Below are 16,511 nucleotides of genomic sequence, written 5' to 3'. Positions count from 1 at the left end.
TCAATAATGTGGCAGGATAACCTAACCCACGTAGGCCTATATTACAAAATTGAACACGCTATTTTTGTAATCGCAGGGCACTATCATCTTCTACTTGTATTGTGTTCGGCGAGAAAGCGTGAGAAAATTATGGGTCCCATGGAATACAAGAAAATCTTTCTATTTGATTCAACTTTTGATGGGAAGAAGTGAAACAGAGTTAAAAAAATCCAGTAGCACAAGCGAGAGATCTTTGTAAAAGTGTTAATGTGGACGACTTACGTTATGTACAAACCAATTATCTTGATTTGTATTTGATGTTGTGCAATATATTGTACATAGCCTACATTTATCGCAATTTACAGTGTCTTGAACTGATATCTGCTTAGAATTTATCAGATAGATAGATAGATAGATAGATAGATAGATAGATAGATAGATAGATAGATAGATAGATAGATAGATAGATAGATAGATAGATACGGTAGATAGATAGATAAGCAAAACAAAGTAGTAACTTTAGAGGGTTTAACATAATGTATGACAAGACTTGTGGCAAGAATACGGTGCGATATACTGACGAGCCCAGCCTCATGGGCGAAACACGGTGTCTATCGCTATTAATTCTTGTTGCAATCGGCTGCCGAGAAAACGTTATTGACAACTCTGAAAAAATGCGCTTGTAGGTATAATTGGTAAAGCACGAATACTATTATAGGTAATATAATTAGCGAATAAGTTATTGGTAAACAATTAGTGAAAACATTAAGAATAAGGCTTACACAAGCATTGGAACGCCATAACGGATATTTCAGGAAATCATGAAAATCTCAGCTGCAGTATTCGAGTAAAATGGGCTAGTGGGAACATCGCTTGTATAAATTACACCTTTAAAGTTTGTTCGTGTTTTAGGCCTACTGCTTTTCTAAACTGGGAGCTCAAAACCTTATATGTAGTAACTTGCTTTGATTTAAAAATGTTATGCTGCAACGGTTTAAACTTCGTCCGAAGAAGCTGAAAACTCGAATTTAAAGAACTCGGTGTTCGTTTGGGCATCGAGGGCCTGAAGTTTATTCTTTGCACCACCCCAGAGTATTAATATTAACCACGCTATTTGCCCCACTGTACGAAAAGTTTTTTAGCGTCAACTTTTTTTGCCTTATGTTTCACTCACCTCTGTAAACTGAACGATTCAATTTAGAAACGGTGCTGAATCAACACTCTACAGTTGTCCGCTGCATTACTCTGTAGTCTAGTGAGTAATCTGGTACGACTCTAGAAAGAGCGCCGTTGCGACACAAGACACAACCATGCCTGAAAGTGGACAAAAAGATTGTTTTTTTTTGTTTTTTTCTTTTATTGTCCATTTAATCTGGCTCCAACTGCGAAGCGTATTGTCCTCCCTAATAAGTCAGTTGGTTAGCGCGTGTCTTCGTGAACGAAGAAGCTACGAGCTACAGCGCTGGTTCGACTCTCGGGGTGTGCGCTAGAGCAACGCATTCTAAAGACTGCTCTCCATTCAGCTGCACCAAATGAATGAAATAATTTCCCGCTAACAACACTTCAATCGGAAGCTTCACTCCGAGGATTGTCAATCCGAGGATAAAGATTCAAAAACCAACCAGCCAGGAATTCGTAATTGCTACAGAATATAAGACAAAAAAGTGAGAGAAGTATAACTCTTCAATGACACTGTGAAAGCTCTTTGTTTATTTTTTAAGCTGGTATTGCACATAACTTCAATGCTGGAGCGATGTCATTTTTTCAATTGGTTTTGCCTTCGATATGCATGATACGCAGCAAAGGCTGAAATCAACGGTAACAGTTTCATTTGGCAAGCTGTTTCTAGCTTCGGTTTCAAGGATATACAGAGGCTGTGTAATATTGCGCGATCGCTTCTGCATCGTAATCGTCGCCTGCAACAATACAGCAACATGTCCCATGTATGATCACAACACAAGAAAAATTATAAAACATGAATTGTATCGGACGGTTAGGCTAGAATATGAGAATGATAGTAATATAAGATTAAAAAGAAATTGAAAAGTTATGCCATCGGACAGCACCACTTTCAGTAATATTCATACCCAAATTTTTGTTGAATATGCTCTCAGAATGCAGTAATTTCAAAGTAATTATTCAAAAATTTCTGGAGGAGGCCCCCAAACCGCCCGCCGTTAGGTGTCGTCTTCGGCGAACACGCCGTCAGGCTTCGCCCTCTGGCCGTCAAAACACTCCCTCCCTTTTCAAAATACCTAGCTAGGCTACTGAATTGGATCATTGTCATTGGGGCCCACAAGGCATAGGCTATTTCGCACAGGGCCCGAAATACAAGACCGGCACTGGTTAGATCATAGCAAAACATTTTTATTTTTTTCCGTTGTCTGCAATGCCAGGAAAAAAGAAAGTCTATTAACTGTCTTGCCTTTGACAGATTTTAGACTCAAGAAGTCTATGCGCCCTTTAATCATATACTGGTGCCAGTATTCGTAGAATTGTACTACTTTTAACATTTAAGACATCAAAAATAACCTGTGTTATCGGATTCTGTCAAATTGATTGATTATTGTAAACGAAAGCCATGTGCATTATGCATACTGGCATAACGTTGCTTTACGCTACTTCGATGCTAAAAGAATTTTGCTTGCTTGTGAATGTACTTTTTTGTGCCAGATCGGTTGCATCATAAACACTTGACATCTGCGTTAAGGAACGACTTACTAAATTAACCATGACATTTCGTTTCGGTTGTTGTTTGTCGCATCCAGGCTTACGCCCGGTGATTGAAGATTTAGATTAACTGGACGAAAAGCAAGGAAGCCAATCTTCGTGACCACCTTCAGACATGCCTTACCAAAGACACGGCCACATGCTCTTGAGCGGTGTCGAACCGGCGCCCTTTCGAACGTCGTTCTAGGGCTCTCACCACTCGGCAATGCAGCCGACACCCGACAGTACCAGAAATAGAACTTTTTCTTATTTCTGACTTTAAATAACGGAACATCGCATTGTTATTTGTTGATTCAGCTTGAGTAGCTCAGCTATACGCAAACATTTCTTTGCGTCAGTTTACACGGTTAATGGATAGAATAGCTTAGCAGTTAAAAAATATCGCATTTGGTAAATGAGCTATTGAAAAGAACTTTGATCGTAGTGTAATTTAAGAAAAGTTATGTTAGATCTTTCTTGAGGTATTCGTTAATTATATTTGTTTTTATTCAGTCGTGATGTAATGCTTATAAGCAATAAGCATACCACCTTGTAAATGAATTCTGAAAAAGAGGGTTGTCAACAAGCGGGAAATATGACTTTCATTTTATTCATAGCTTGTCTAATTTGTTAACGAGCTGTGCATCTCATATAAATTTCGCATAGCTTATCGTAATGTATGATGCTATGATGACTACACTTTGATGTAGCTGTTTTTATTTATGTTTTTGTATTCGTAAAGTCACGGTTGTTTTCCCCAGAGAAAACCGCAACCTGACGCACAATGTTGAGTGCTTCGCTCAGGGATGGCTTCGCCGAGACAATTACACGTTTATCCAACATAGAACGACCCATTCAGCTTGGTGGTGGTATGTGAGCAGAAAATTCGAGTGGAATCATCTCAGTGTAGATCGAGTGTTTAGCATCAGACAGCACGCACCGCTTTACGATCTTACAGGCTACTGTAGACTATCTTACAAAAGGAAATTCATCATGGGTGGAAAAGTTAATGATCACAACCAGCACCGGTTGCGCTACTAAGAATGATCATAAAACCGATAAGATACCACTTTTTACTGTAAGTCAAGTTTTTAGTTGGCAACGCTATTGAAAAAACACAACTAGACAAGTCATGCTGATAAAACTGGTTCGGAAATGAGACTTACGGATATGACAATTCCATGCCCACACTCGAAATCCGTCGTATTGAAGATTGCAAAATACTTCGTTGTTCGTGAAATCCGATTCGGCAACCAATGCATCCGGATTGACTCTGATCTGAAAACACAAGACAATTATGAAAATATTTACTCTCTCAAATAACAGACTTGATAGAGAGGTCTACATACCAGCAATACATAAAGCAAAAAAAAATGTCAAAAAATTAAACTATCGGTAATACAATGCTGTTTAAAAGCATTTAGCCCTAGACTACTTACTACCGGTAGGATGGCGCAGCGGATAAGACGTTGGCTTTCTAACAACACGGATTTTGCTAGCTGGGAAGGCACTGGCCACCCTATTCTCGTTGATACCGCAGGCCTAGTCCTAGTGTGATGAAAATCTTATTATCTCACTAACCTCTCAAACCTTCACTTTTTACGGAAATGCAAGTATTTTACAATAAATTGCGGCACCAAACACGTGCCTACGACATCTGCACCAGTGCTTCTAACAAGCACAATTAGATGTCTGCAAAGCTGGCAAGAAAGGATTTTTTCCGCTTAAAGATAATTAAATATAGAACAGGAACTGTTTCTTACCATAGGTTGAAAAACATCAGATGATGTTACTTACTCTAATTAGATAATTCCCCTTTTTAATGTCGGTAATATCAATCCATTGGCAGTCAATGTTGTACCTTAATATAGTAAACATTGCATTACTTTGACGAAAAGTTACGTTGTATCAAGAAATGTGTCTTCCACGAACCAAACATCAACAAAGTAAGAGTAAACACAATGTTCTCGAGGGGTTTTCAATTACATGCGTGACTTTGATTTTGTGAAGCAAGAAATTGTTTCACTGTAAAATAAAAAGATGACATTCATACCAAAGTGTTTGCAACTACTTTATGTCTTGTACTTATTGGCGTAACTTGTTGTGCGACTACAATACGCAATAAAGCGAAGTACACGAAACTGCTTCTTTTTTAACTACTTCACCTGAAAAGTTTCGACAGCCTCAGGTGAAAATTTACATTCTTATGTTTTCCGTTGATATGATTTATGAATAAAATTGTTTCTGCGTTGTCATAAAATGTTTCAAAAATGTTGCCTTTGTTTTTCAGGTTTCGGCTTTCCAACAATTTTACCATTTTAACGGAGACGTATCATTTTTGCTTTCTCATAACATTGCCGAGAATTTAATCAAATTCGACATGAAGACAAGTCAACTCACTGATAATTGTCTGAACATCCAACCGCGATTCCCTGAACTCCTCCCCCCGGTTGGTCACAATCAAACCTCGGGGACACATCGCTATCACACTCACTATCTTCTAAGCAAAAACTAGCTTTATGACCTTCGGCGACCTTTGTGAAGTTTAAATCTAGTATGTCGTAATGTGTGAACACTGACATGCTGTGATAGTGCCTGCGACAAAGAGAAATACATTAATTGTTCAAACTGTAACTTAGTTATTAGGCTACCTTAGCACCATTTTTTCCATCATTCACCAAAATGCCTTTTTCAAAAAAAAAAAACTATACAGAATGCACAATTGCACATGTTCTGCAAAGTCCATCATATTTTAGTACTTTCATGAAAGATTAAATACCAATGGAAGTTAAACGAAAACTGTTTTGCTAGTACAATACATCACAATGAGTTTTTTCTTACCCATGACACTGATGCCATATCCATTGTTCTTTACTCCTTGCTGGTCTAAAATCGGCTCTTCCTCTATTCCAGACTCTTGTGGAAAAACGGAGAAGTCTTCTTGATCCATAAGGCCATTCCATATCTGAAGCCGAGGGAGCCAAACACTCTTCTTCATCTGAGAAATTTAGACTTTACTTTTAAACATTGTTCTTATTAGACATTTTTCGTCAGCCAAGTGCAGTACTGTACAGTTGACAGCGATAAACAAATGTTTCCAGGGCCATTAAGAAGATAATTTGGGCCCGGTACCAATGAGATCCCCGAGCCACAGATCAAGACACATCGAAGAAAAACAAACTATATCTCAAGAATACGAAGTGGTTTCTATAAGTTGACGGGCCCTAGAAAGGTTACGGCCCTTTAAAATCATCTGGAATCGGGTCCAAAACACCTCTGAACCTCCGTGTCAATGCTATTGCATGTTTCAGCTAACAACCTCGCTGTGCTAGTCAGTAGGCTACTCAACCTAGTGCTGACATTCAGCAAGAACTACAGAATTTCTGTTTTTTTTTCAATAAATCAACGATTTTAAGTAATTTTTACGTTAATATAGTAACATTTTAATTATTTTCAGGATGTTGCCTATAATCTGACAAGCCTCTTACGTGCACAGTACAAATTATGTAAAGGTTGTTCATCAAGGTGAATGGATTGTTGGAGCAGATGCACATCTTGTATGAGATCCGGTGATACTGCCAAAGTAACAGAAAATGACTTTACTTGAAGCATAGAGATTCTGAGAATTCTATAAAGTGTAATGAGTTCGAATTCTTTTCTAATTAAAATGATAGTGAGTTGGATTTTAAATTCAGTTATTTTTTCATAGAAGTAAAAAAAATGTTCAAAATTATGTCATTTGTAACTTTTTGATGCATTAAAATTGTGGCTTGTCATAGGCCTATCCAGGATTGTGTCTGTTGTCTGTAGACTTTAGATGACGCCACGTAGAAACTACAAGAAATCCAATCTTCTTGCCGCTATCAAGTATAACTGTTTTGTCTTTTCCATGCTTTGACCAGTGGTTGAAGATTTAGATTAAGTGGACAGAAAAACAAAGGAATCGGGCTTCGTGTCCACATTCAGGCATGTCATGAAACGTCCTGCGAAAGGATGCAGCCCTATGCTCTTGGGCGGTGTTAAACCGACGCCCTTTTGAACGTTGCACGAGGGCTCTCACCACTCGGCTATATAGTCGACTATGCAAGCATACTGTAATTTAGGGAGTTAAAAATATTTGCAGAGCAATAATTTTTTTTTTTTGATCAAAGCACGATTTCGTCTTTCACCATTCCAACTCAGTTTTCAAATGCGTTCTAAATAATTTTTAACTTTGGTCTATTTGAAACATTTTGAGCTGAAAAGAGGCCAAATATACACTTGCAATTTGCAGGGGTGAATGGCAACAAATAGAGACATTATCTCAAAGCACTAGTTCTGGGGTGTTAAAAAGATAAAACCTCGGCTCACATTCAGTGCAAATCACTCCAGCGTAAGGTGTAAGAGATCTTCTAGGATCACCGCAGGTTGATGGCTTTTTATCATGCTTGCACAAATGAAGAGCACTTTCATCTCCTTTGCATTCCACTCCTGTCATCATCAATGTTGTTGCGTTTTCACTTCCGGGGAAAAAGTAAACATCCTATGCAGGCGTGATCCGTTAGCTCTGAGACACACATGCTCAACCGAGTTGAGATAGTTAACTTAAACAATCATGTTCTGAATGCGAGCAAAACTTTCAGGATTGAATTAAAAAAAAAAAATCTCTTCCAGCTTGTAAACGACTTCTGTCTATACATTTCCGCATAAACCATCCAGTCTCCACAGTGTATTGAAGACTAGCAGTAGGCCTACTCCAACGATAAGGTCAGAAATGTTTATAAACGTATAAACTCGATAGGTCAGATTAGGAAAAAACTGAAAGTGTTTCTATTGAAATAGATCCCTTTTGGAAATTGTTTTCCAACGATTCCATGGCTATTGTGCTAAACTGAGACACCGTTAGTTAAAAAATCACGCAGGTTTCAATCATATGCTATCTACTGTTCACAATGCATTGCACAAAAGAGAAAGAAAACCACCAATTTAGTGAGGTGTCATATTAAACTCACTATGAGCGCATGGAGAGCGAAACCAAGACCCAATTGTTTACACACAACCATTGCTTCTTTTGTAGTCCAACCGTCGCTACATATAAGGCCCCATTTTTTGTTCACTTTTACTTCAATGCGTCCTTCCATTGGGTTTCTACCCCCTACAATTCGAACCTGATAAGAAACGTGTAGAACATGGTCAACGTTTAGGGGCAAAATAGTTGGAACGTCTGTTCAATCTAATCAAAAAAGTAAGAGCCCAAATGAAAATATTCTACAGCCCTGAAAATATAAATAACACTTTTATTCAATAGCACCGAAAATGAAAACAGTTTAGTTTTCAAAACGTTTGCTGAACAGGAGTTTAGTGTCTCCATTTCGGGCTCTTCTTTTTTTATCAGTTGGTAGAACTAAACATTGATGCTCAACGTGAGATAAAAAAAGCGTTTTGGCGTTGATTATGACAACAGCTAATCAGCACAGGCCTAATTAAAAAAGCTGTAGCCTACAATCATCATCATGTTCAATTAAAAAATCTCAACGAGAGCAATCTTGACTCGTCATAAGAAAAACCGTACTCTGTTTCGTGAGTTAAGTTGTGGAATGTGACACGACACACCAGCGTCTTCATAATGACTGCATTCATCAGCCGAGGGATTTTCATAGCCAGAATACGATGCTGATATGTTTTCATGCTCACATTGAGTCAGTCGAGTTTCGTTCCCGTAGCACTGAATGTTACTGATCCATACTGGACCATGACCTGCACAAGTTTATACAGTAGATTTTAATAGCTAAAATCACAATAAGTTGTAAAATAAGCTTACTGTCTATAATAGTCATCCAATAGCAGTGTTAGGCTAAGATTCAGATATTTTAGACATTAAATACCCAATATTTCCTTATGACAATCGTTTCATGAATAACACTTAGTCGTGTCTTTAGGACATCAGTTTTATTGTTTGTGGGAATATCTAGTTAAAAAAATACCTTTCTGGAGCTTAACCCTGGCAATTTCACAAAATTGTAAAGGAAATACTGATTTAACACTGACATAGTGGTCGAGTTGGAATTAGGCTACTTTATATCTGGTTGTTGTTAAAGTTTTGTTTGTTAAAGTTTTGTATTTCATCCATTTAGTTTTGCCCAACATGTAGGCCTACTTTAAGTGGGCCATTTAACTGCACACGCCAATAATTGAATCATTGGTATCCTACCTGCTTATTAATGCGGCTTTATTTTTTAGGCTACTGAGCCAAACTTCTAATGATCAAGCAATTCAGAAGCAATTTGAAAATAAAGATTTGAAAATAAATCATAGACTGGAGGCAAGGTCTTAGAGAAAAAATAAATATACTGAAGTTAGAACTTTTCCAAAGTGCATGAAGCATTAAGAAACCGCAAATGTCCACTAGGTGTAATCTACCAAGCCTACCTTGACCAAAAAACGAATTTCTCAATTCACGTTTAGCGGTTCCATAACCAAGTTGTCTGCAGGCTACATTAGCCGACAAAATATTAAATTGACGATGGCAGACTGTTCCCCATCGACCGTTTCGTTTCACTTCAATTCTACCTTCGCCCTCTGAAGAACCAGCCTTCAGCCTGATGCTGGTTGGTTTCTGTCACATAAGAAAGAAACAATTCAAGTCAGCAAGAGAGTAGGCTAAATGGCAACAAATACCCTACATTGTTGTTTATTTAATCAAAAATTGTTAATCTTTTTTACTCATTAAATCTTCTTTTTGTGACGCTTTGTACTTTGCAGATAGATCTAGGCCTAAGGTTTTATAGCTGGAAGCTTTTCTATTCAGATCTTGAAATTGAATAGAAAATTGCCAAGAGCTACAGAGAAGAACTTTCTTATAGAAACTAACTTATTTTAGATCGCAAATTAACAAGCATGGAATGTTACGGATCAAAACTGATTATGAAATAAAATATTAAAGTTTTGTATTCTAACTGCAATGAAAAATAAATTTCACTGACTGGAACTTCAATTGAAGGCAATTCTTCAACCGACAGGCAGCAAAAGATCTTTATGGCGATGTTTTGTCCAAATTTAAAGCCTATATATTAACTTTTATGTTTCCTGAAAATTAAGGATAAATTTGCGGAGAACTACAACAGTAACAGCCACAGCCTATACTACAAACAACAGCCTATACTACAACAACAACTACAACAGCCTATACTGCATTACGAAAATTAACCCAAAAAAAAATTACCTTAAAACCGAATCTTTTTCTTTTTCGATTTCTCTTTTTGGACCTTTTTGATTTTCGACCTCTGCTATACTTGTAGCCAGGTAAACATTGAATTATAAGAGGTTGACCATGTTTGCATCCTTGGTTTGAGGGTCTTTCCAGGGTACTAAACCTGCACTCACTTAGCTTTGTTTCTGTTCCCAAACAAGTGATATTCGTTACCCAATAATTGTGTTTTTTCTTTGCCTTGGCCCTGTAGGAAAATATAAAATAACGTTAGCAGCAGCATCAACGTAAAGACCAAGTCTTCTATTTCCAATAATCTCAAAAATATTCTGTCAAACCAGGCTTCTTAATGGCTTTGCCTGAAGCAGGCATTGACGGACGACGGCCTCAGATGAAAATGTTCCAAGTTTTCTTTTTGATTGATACCGATAGGCCTACTTGTTTCTGAATTGTCATTTAGGCTAGTTGTTACAGATGAATTTTTCTGCTTGCCAGATAGCCTACCCACATTTTTATCAATTTTACAAGTTAAAAAACTGTCATGAAAGCACTTAATAATAATTGCAAAATCATTGTTGTTTAAAAGGAACGGTCTTCCTGATGTCAGGACAAGGTTGACTACTCAGTAATGCAACAGCGAGCATTGTGTTTCGCTAATCTAATCATATGGGTGTAGCCTCCACGTTAGCCAGCAAGACTTTTCCAAAAGCATATGTTTTAGCAGTCGAGTGTAGCAAAAATTGACAGCAATAGACACGTGTTTCGTCTAAAAAGCTGGGCTCATCAGTATCGCATCACTCGTGGTCAATTAAAAACGCGGTTTCAAAAATTTGCGGCTTATAGCTCTTACAAGTCGATTACTGTAGTAGCTTTGTGGTTTATCCATCAGTGACCAGTGGCTGCAACTTACTGGCCCATTACTTCACGATCAACCGAAGTTATTTTTATGTTAAACAAACTAGTCGAAAGTGTAAAAATGATTTAATTACATCTTGAAATTTGCCCTAGAAACAAAAATTATTTAAACATTAAAACCAGTTCAAGTGCTAGAAATATCAAAGCTTTGAAAATTCAACAAAAATTTAGGTTTCTTATTTTGCGGCGCCATAAAATATCTTTGTAATTTTAGGCTATCATACGTTTTGATTTCCTGTGTATAAAGCAATGATGAAATCGTTGATTTAAACACTTTATTTTGTAATTGTTTTTTTTTTCAAATTTTTAAAACAATAATTTCCTATGATTTAAGTAAAGAGCTATACCACAAATAAAACTTTTTTGTACTATTTGTCCTGAAATGTCCGAAAGTTATGCTAAGTGTAAAAACTCGTCTCTTTTGCTTAGTCAAAAGTAATGCATTTATATCTAAACCGTGGCTGTTGTCTCGTTTTAGCTATGTTTGTGATTTGGTAGCCAAAGTATTTTTTTCGCTTATTGGTCTACGGTTTGCAATAGTAGAATTAATAGAATTGTCAAGATGTGAAACTACCATAAAGATTTATTTTTATCCAAAAACAAAAATCGTTTCATATCGAATAAACTTACAAATACAACTTTTGATTTCGAATCTCCTCCGCGGCAGGAAATCCTAATTGTCCACAGATAACGCTGGCTGCATTTTGGTTCCACTCTTTCGTGCATATTCTCGTCCAACGACTGTCATGGTGAATTTCAACGTATCCGTCCAACTGTGGAAGATAGCGCTTCTGGCCTCTCGGTGGTTTCAGTCGCATCACATCCAACCCTTCAACCGTGAGCTGGATAGATACAAAAATTATACATTATTGATTAAAAAGTGAAAAATGGGAGGATTAAATATCCGACAACCTTTGCACCACAACGAGATTGATGCTTTTAACTTGCTGTAGTAGGATACATGTAGGCTACAATTGTACAGTAAAGCGTATATTGTATCCAGTGGCGCGCAGTGACCATTTTTTTGGGTATTTACTTTTTTCAGCAAGTTTTAAACACACATCAGATTTCCAGTTAGCTGTTCCTATTACACTAAAATAAACTGATGTGACATGATGTAAAAAATCACTGTGCAATCAAGCATGTATTTGAAACTATCTAAAAATTCTGAACACCTGACAAACAGGTCATCGTACGCTATACTGAGTGCATCATGGGCCAATCCTACTGACGTTTAGGTGCACTCCCTCCTTTTTTTACAATTTATAGTAAGTTTGTTGGCAACAATAAATTGACAAAGGTTAAGTATACTAAAAAACAACTTCATATTGGCTAATTTTTGTATAAAATAGGCAGAAATTGCAGTTGTAAAAGAACAAGGCATTTTGTCCCGAACAAATAGGTTGAGTTACGCATGTTACTGATAAAGCTGATAATATCATAATTATATATACTGAAAATGTGCAGCATACTATTACCTGATGCCTATACAATCAAAAATCTACGTATAAAATGAATCGAAATAACTGGAGTTTTGAGAAAAAAAAACGTTTTACCAGAAATTTTTATTTAATTAAAATTAAATTAAAAACAAAACAAAAAACTTTTCGAAATGTTGTTTACTTTGAGCAGCCTGTTTCAAGTCACTCACTCCTTCATGCCGCAAAAATCCTGGTAATCTTCTTTTACTGCACTTTACTCCAGCATCTTCATGGTGCGAGCAATCATGATCTCCCCATTCGTGAAAAGAACATCCAGTAATGTCGTCTTCTTCTCCAGTGCAATGGACGTTGTCCAACCAAATGGGACCTAAATAAAAAGGAAGTATATTTTTTCAAAGTAAACCTAAAACCTGTTTTTATAAAGATATTATTAAGCACATTATTTTGCTCCCAAAAGAACTCGCTTTCAAGCACCCTTCTTTAGCCTAGCACAGCCATGAATACGACTACTGTTGTTTGCTACTCCAAGTATGATCCATTTAAAAATAGACTGAGGTAGTTAAGCCATTCTTAACTCTTATCAGTTCGCCATTGCATTGTGAGACACCACACCGTGTCGTAGGCTACTATCCTAATGACTTTTCAGACAGCCACTTTATCTGGTCCAGATCTTTATCAGATCGGGTACGGATCTGATCAGTTCCTTAGCAGACCTGGGCCAGATAAAGTGGCTGTCTGGGTTGAATAACAACCTATATGGCATAGAAACATAACGAGACATACGTCGTTCGTAGGATGCAGCAGATATGGACCTCAAATTTGCAATCACAACTTTTAATTGAGCCAGAAAGCGAAAATCTAGTATTCTAATAGGAATGTGCATTTACTATTTGACAGCACAGGAGTGTAACGGTCGGAAAGCTAGCACAAACCAGAATTCCGTAGTTTCCAATTGTTTTATTGATTAAATTTTGCATTTAGACATTGCTTATAATAATTACACTAAATTATCAATTATCAATTTCTATTTTGGCTATTTAACAAAATAGTAGAAAAGCCGACACTGTAATGAAAAAAATGAACTTATTCATTATCACTATTTCCTTCTCATCTTATTTTATCTTCAATCAAGCATTTGGCAACTCTGTAAGCCTACTACGATGACATGTGTCATATGTGTATGATAACTTTTCATGCCTACAGCCCTACATCAAATCCCGGTATCATCTGTTTACGATCTCTTATACAAGTACTGTAAACGGATTTTATAAGAACAATATTTACTGCATAAAAAATTATAATATAATTAGGTCGACCCTGTCTGTAGTTGCTTGAGAATCGGTTTGAGGAATCCATGCTACATTTAGAGAGTTATTGCTACATTGTAGCTTTGTGTTGTAATTGCTAATGGCATTTCATTCATCACAGTAACGTAAAACAATTGTAAAAATGCATTAAAAACGTCGCTTTTCTAGATGGAATAGATTTAATGTCACAAGACATTATTATGCTGTGGCTCGTTTTCAGGATGCCAAGCCGTATCAGCAACCACGACATTTTCTGAAGTCTCGGCATAACGAAGTCTAGACAATTAACGAGAGACATAATTTTAAGCTTCTAAATTCTCTTAGTTCAAGATATAACGGATCGCCTCAATAACCTCACCTTATTATTATTCTGACGCAATTATGCGTTGGTTCAACGTCAAGTCATGATTTGTAAGTGACTAATAGACACTAAATGCTGGTTTGATTTTACAGTATAGAAGACTAAATAAGGCTGAGATTTTCGCCAGTTCAAATACTATATATCAGAGTATCAGACATTCAAAAGGTAGCTCAGAGGCATTTCGCTAGAAGTGCTACACTTTCGTCACCTACAATTCAAATGACGGAAACCAAACGCAAAGTCAAAGACAACATTCTTGAGAAAATTGAAGTTGATGAAGCAGACTCAATCGCCACAGCCAGTTTTAGGTGTTATTTAAACGTCTGCTGATGTAGAGTTTTTTATTAGAAGAAAGTTCAGCAACATGCAAAAAAGAGACTATACTTTCTTTTTGATAAAAAAAGACAAGTTGCACTGAAATCAACTTTGCATTTTGCCAACCACGTAGTTCATGAGCCAAAAAACGTCAAAATTAACACAAAAAGAAGCTAGGCTACCAAAGGAACTAAACAAACCAAGCAAAAAACGACCTCAAGCAACACATTAGTCATTTTCAAATTACGTCAACATCCACAGACCTACTCCAGAAAACGAGTGATGTGGGAAAACTAAATGCTAATATCAACAGTAGACCTCATGCCACATCTAACATTACATCTCAAATATTCAGCGTTGTACATGTATATGCAGCATAAAGCACTTTGCTTGAATAATGACATCATAAAATGGCATTGCAACATCCGTACAATCAATCAATTAATGGTTTATTTGTCAGAAATAAGAATATAGTAGGCCTACAGAGTACAGCAGGTATGAAACATAATACAAGAATCATTACCTTCTCCAGGGCCGAACTTCCCACTGTGGACGTATTCCAATGCTCCGTCATACCCTAACATTTTACATATGATATGAGCTGCCTCAATCCCCCAGTCATCGTCGCAGATCGTTCCCCATTCTTCATTATAAGATATCTCCACTCTTCCTTCTGTGGGGGAGTCCCCTCCTCTTAGTCGTACCTGGAAAAGGTATTATTATGAACCCAGAACTACACACACACGAAATAGACGAACCGCGTGAGGTAAGAAATTGAACAAATAGCGAAGATATTTTTAATGAGGTTTTATAATGTTAAAGTAGCATATATGCATTTGGTGGATGGATGGTAATTCGTTCGTGGAGTTACGCAGAATCGGACTTGATTGAGCAGAGTGGAGCTGATCGAGAAGTATGTAGGAATGTGGATGTACGAAAACAAAAGTATTTCAGAACTTTCTTTTTAATTAAAACGAATTTAGTTTCTTTCCAACGTAAAATTTCTGATTCTTGGCTTTGTTTCGTACAGTTATTTTCATAATGCCGTTTCATTAAAGTTTGTCTGAGAGGCCAAGTGATAAAGACATCTGGTTGAGAGTTGGAAGGACTTCAGTCGGCCACCAATCAAGAACAATCGACTGAGTCTTAGCAGGACACTCGATGGCAGGTTTAAAACTGGGAGGATAATTTGGGCCCGGTGAGATTGAGATTCTCAGGCCCCAAATCAGGACATTTTAGGAAAAAACCCTCTACACCCAAAGAATACTTTATGGTTTCGTCAAATTCCCATGCCCTTTGAAAAGGTTACTGACCCCTAAAATCATTCCGGGCCTGAGTCTAAAAGTACCTCTTAGACCCCTCCTGTTTGCGCTACTGCTTACTTGCCTTCTCGTTTACTTATCTAAATGTTGAATCACCATCAGGCATGAACCTGGATACCACAACACAATTAAAGCTTAAATATAAGCTTTTCAGTAAAGAAATTCGTTCATTTTGGTCGAAAACCTCTATTTTCCTACCTGCTGTCTCTTACTATCTATATGGAATAGTTTATGCTTTTCATGCGTTACTCGGTTGGCCCAATCTTGTGTTCCTTCCGCAAGGGTTATTCAATCAATCAATCAATGTTTTATTCAATCAATCAATCAATGTTTAATCAATGGAACATGGGTACATGTTTGAAATATGCTAGCAATATACACAATGCAAAAGTTACACAAGTTTCCATACCGACAGGGAGACAATGAGACGACCATACGGTCTACTAGTTAATTGCCACCCTACGGAAATGACGATTTTGCCATTTAAAATAAGCTTACAAGAGAAAAAAATAAAACGTTATTTGAGGCTACTTCAAAACTTCCATACCATCTGTTTTTTACTTACCAAAATTGTTGCATTCGACTTCACCTGCTGTACTCCTTGCTGAGCATTGGTAGCGACAAAAGCTAACACACCAGTTAAAAAACTGTAAAATGCTGACCTGCACGCTATGAAATACATCTCGCTTGTAATTTGGTTTACTTTAGAATTGAACTGTGCTAGAATAATTTATTGAAGTTCTTCTCAACTCCACCTTTTTCTTCAAAAGTCTTCGATTTGTACCGAACTTTCTAGCAATAGAGCGTAAAAATTCTTTTAGTTTTACCACAGCGCTTTTTTCACGTTAATTCTACGTCGTTAGACATAATATCAACTAAAGCTTTCCTTACGTCTACATGTTTGCTTGTGCACGGTCAGTGACATCAAATAGACGTGAAAACACATCTCTCAGGCATGGACTGCCTCCAGCTTTA

The 16,511-nt window shown here is 37.1% G+C and overlaps 1 protein-coding gene across 1 annotated transcript; it reads right to left on the bottom strand.

The window, feature by feature from the left end:
* Positions 1-1,323: 1,323 nt before the first annotated feature.
* On the bottom strand, positions 1,324-16,234 carry LOC145769872 (lysyl oxidase homolog 3-like). The gene is made up of 15 exons (XM_082581414.1): positions 16,102-16,234; positions 14,738-14,918; positions 12,441-12,598; positions 11,420-11,631; positions 9,890-10,121; positions 9,097-9,283; positions 8,240-8,424; positions 7,680-7,835; positions 7,039-7,210; positions 6,177-6,263; positions 5,530-5,686; positions 5,089-5,283; positions 4,486-4,549; positions 3,855-3,966; positions 1,324-1,895 (listed from the first exon to the last, which is right to left on the bottom strand). Exons 1-15 carry the CDS (start codon positions 16,216-16,218, stop codon positions 1,837-1,839), a joined length of 2,274 nt encoding a protein of 757 aa, XP_082437540.1. The 5' UTR covers positions 16,219-16,234; the 3' UTR covers positions 1,324-1,836.
* Between the last annotated feature and the right edge of the window lie 277 nt (positions 16,235-16,511).

This window comes from Aplidium turbinatum, chromosome 5 (genome assembly GCF_918807975.1).
Source record: "Aplidium turbinatum chromosome 5, kaAplTurb1.1, whole genome shotgun sequence".
Taxonomy (NCBI): Eukaryota; Metazoa; Chordata; class Ascidiacea; order Aplousobranchia; family Polyclinidae; genus Aplidium; species Aplidium turbinatum.
The sequence above is the reverse complement of the archived record's forward strand: the minus strand, read 5'-3'. Positions and strand labels throughout refer to the sequence as shown.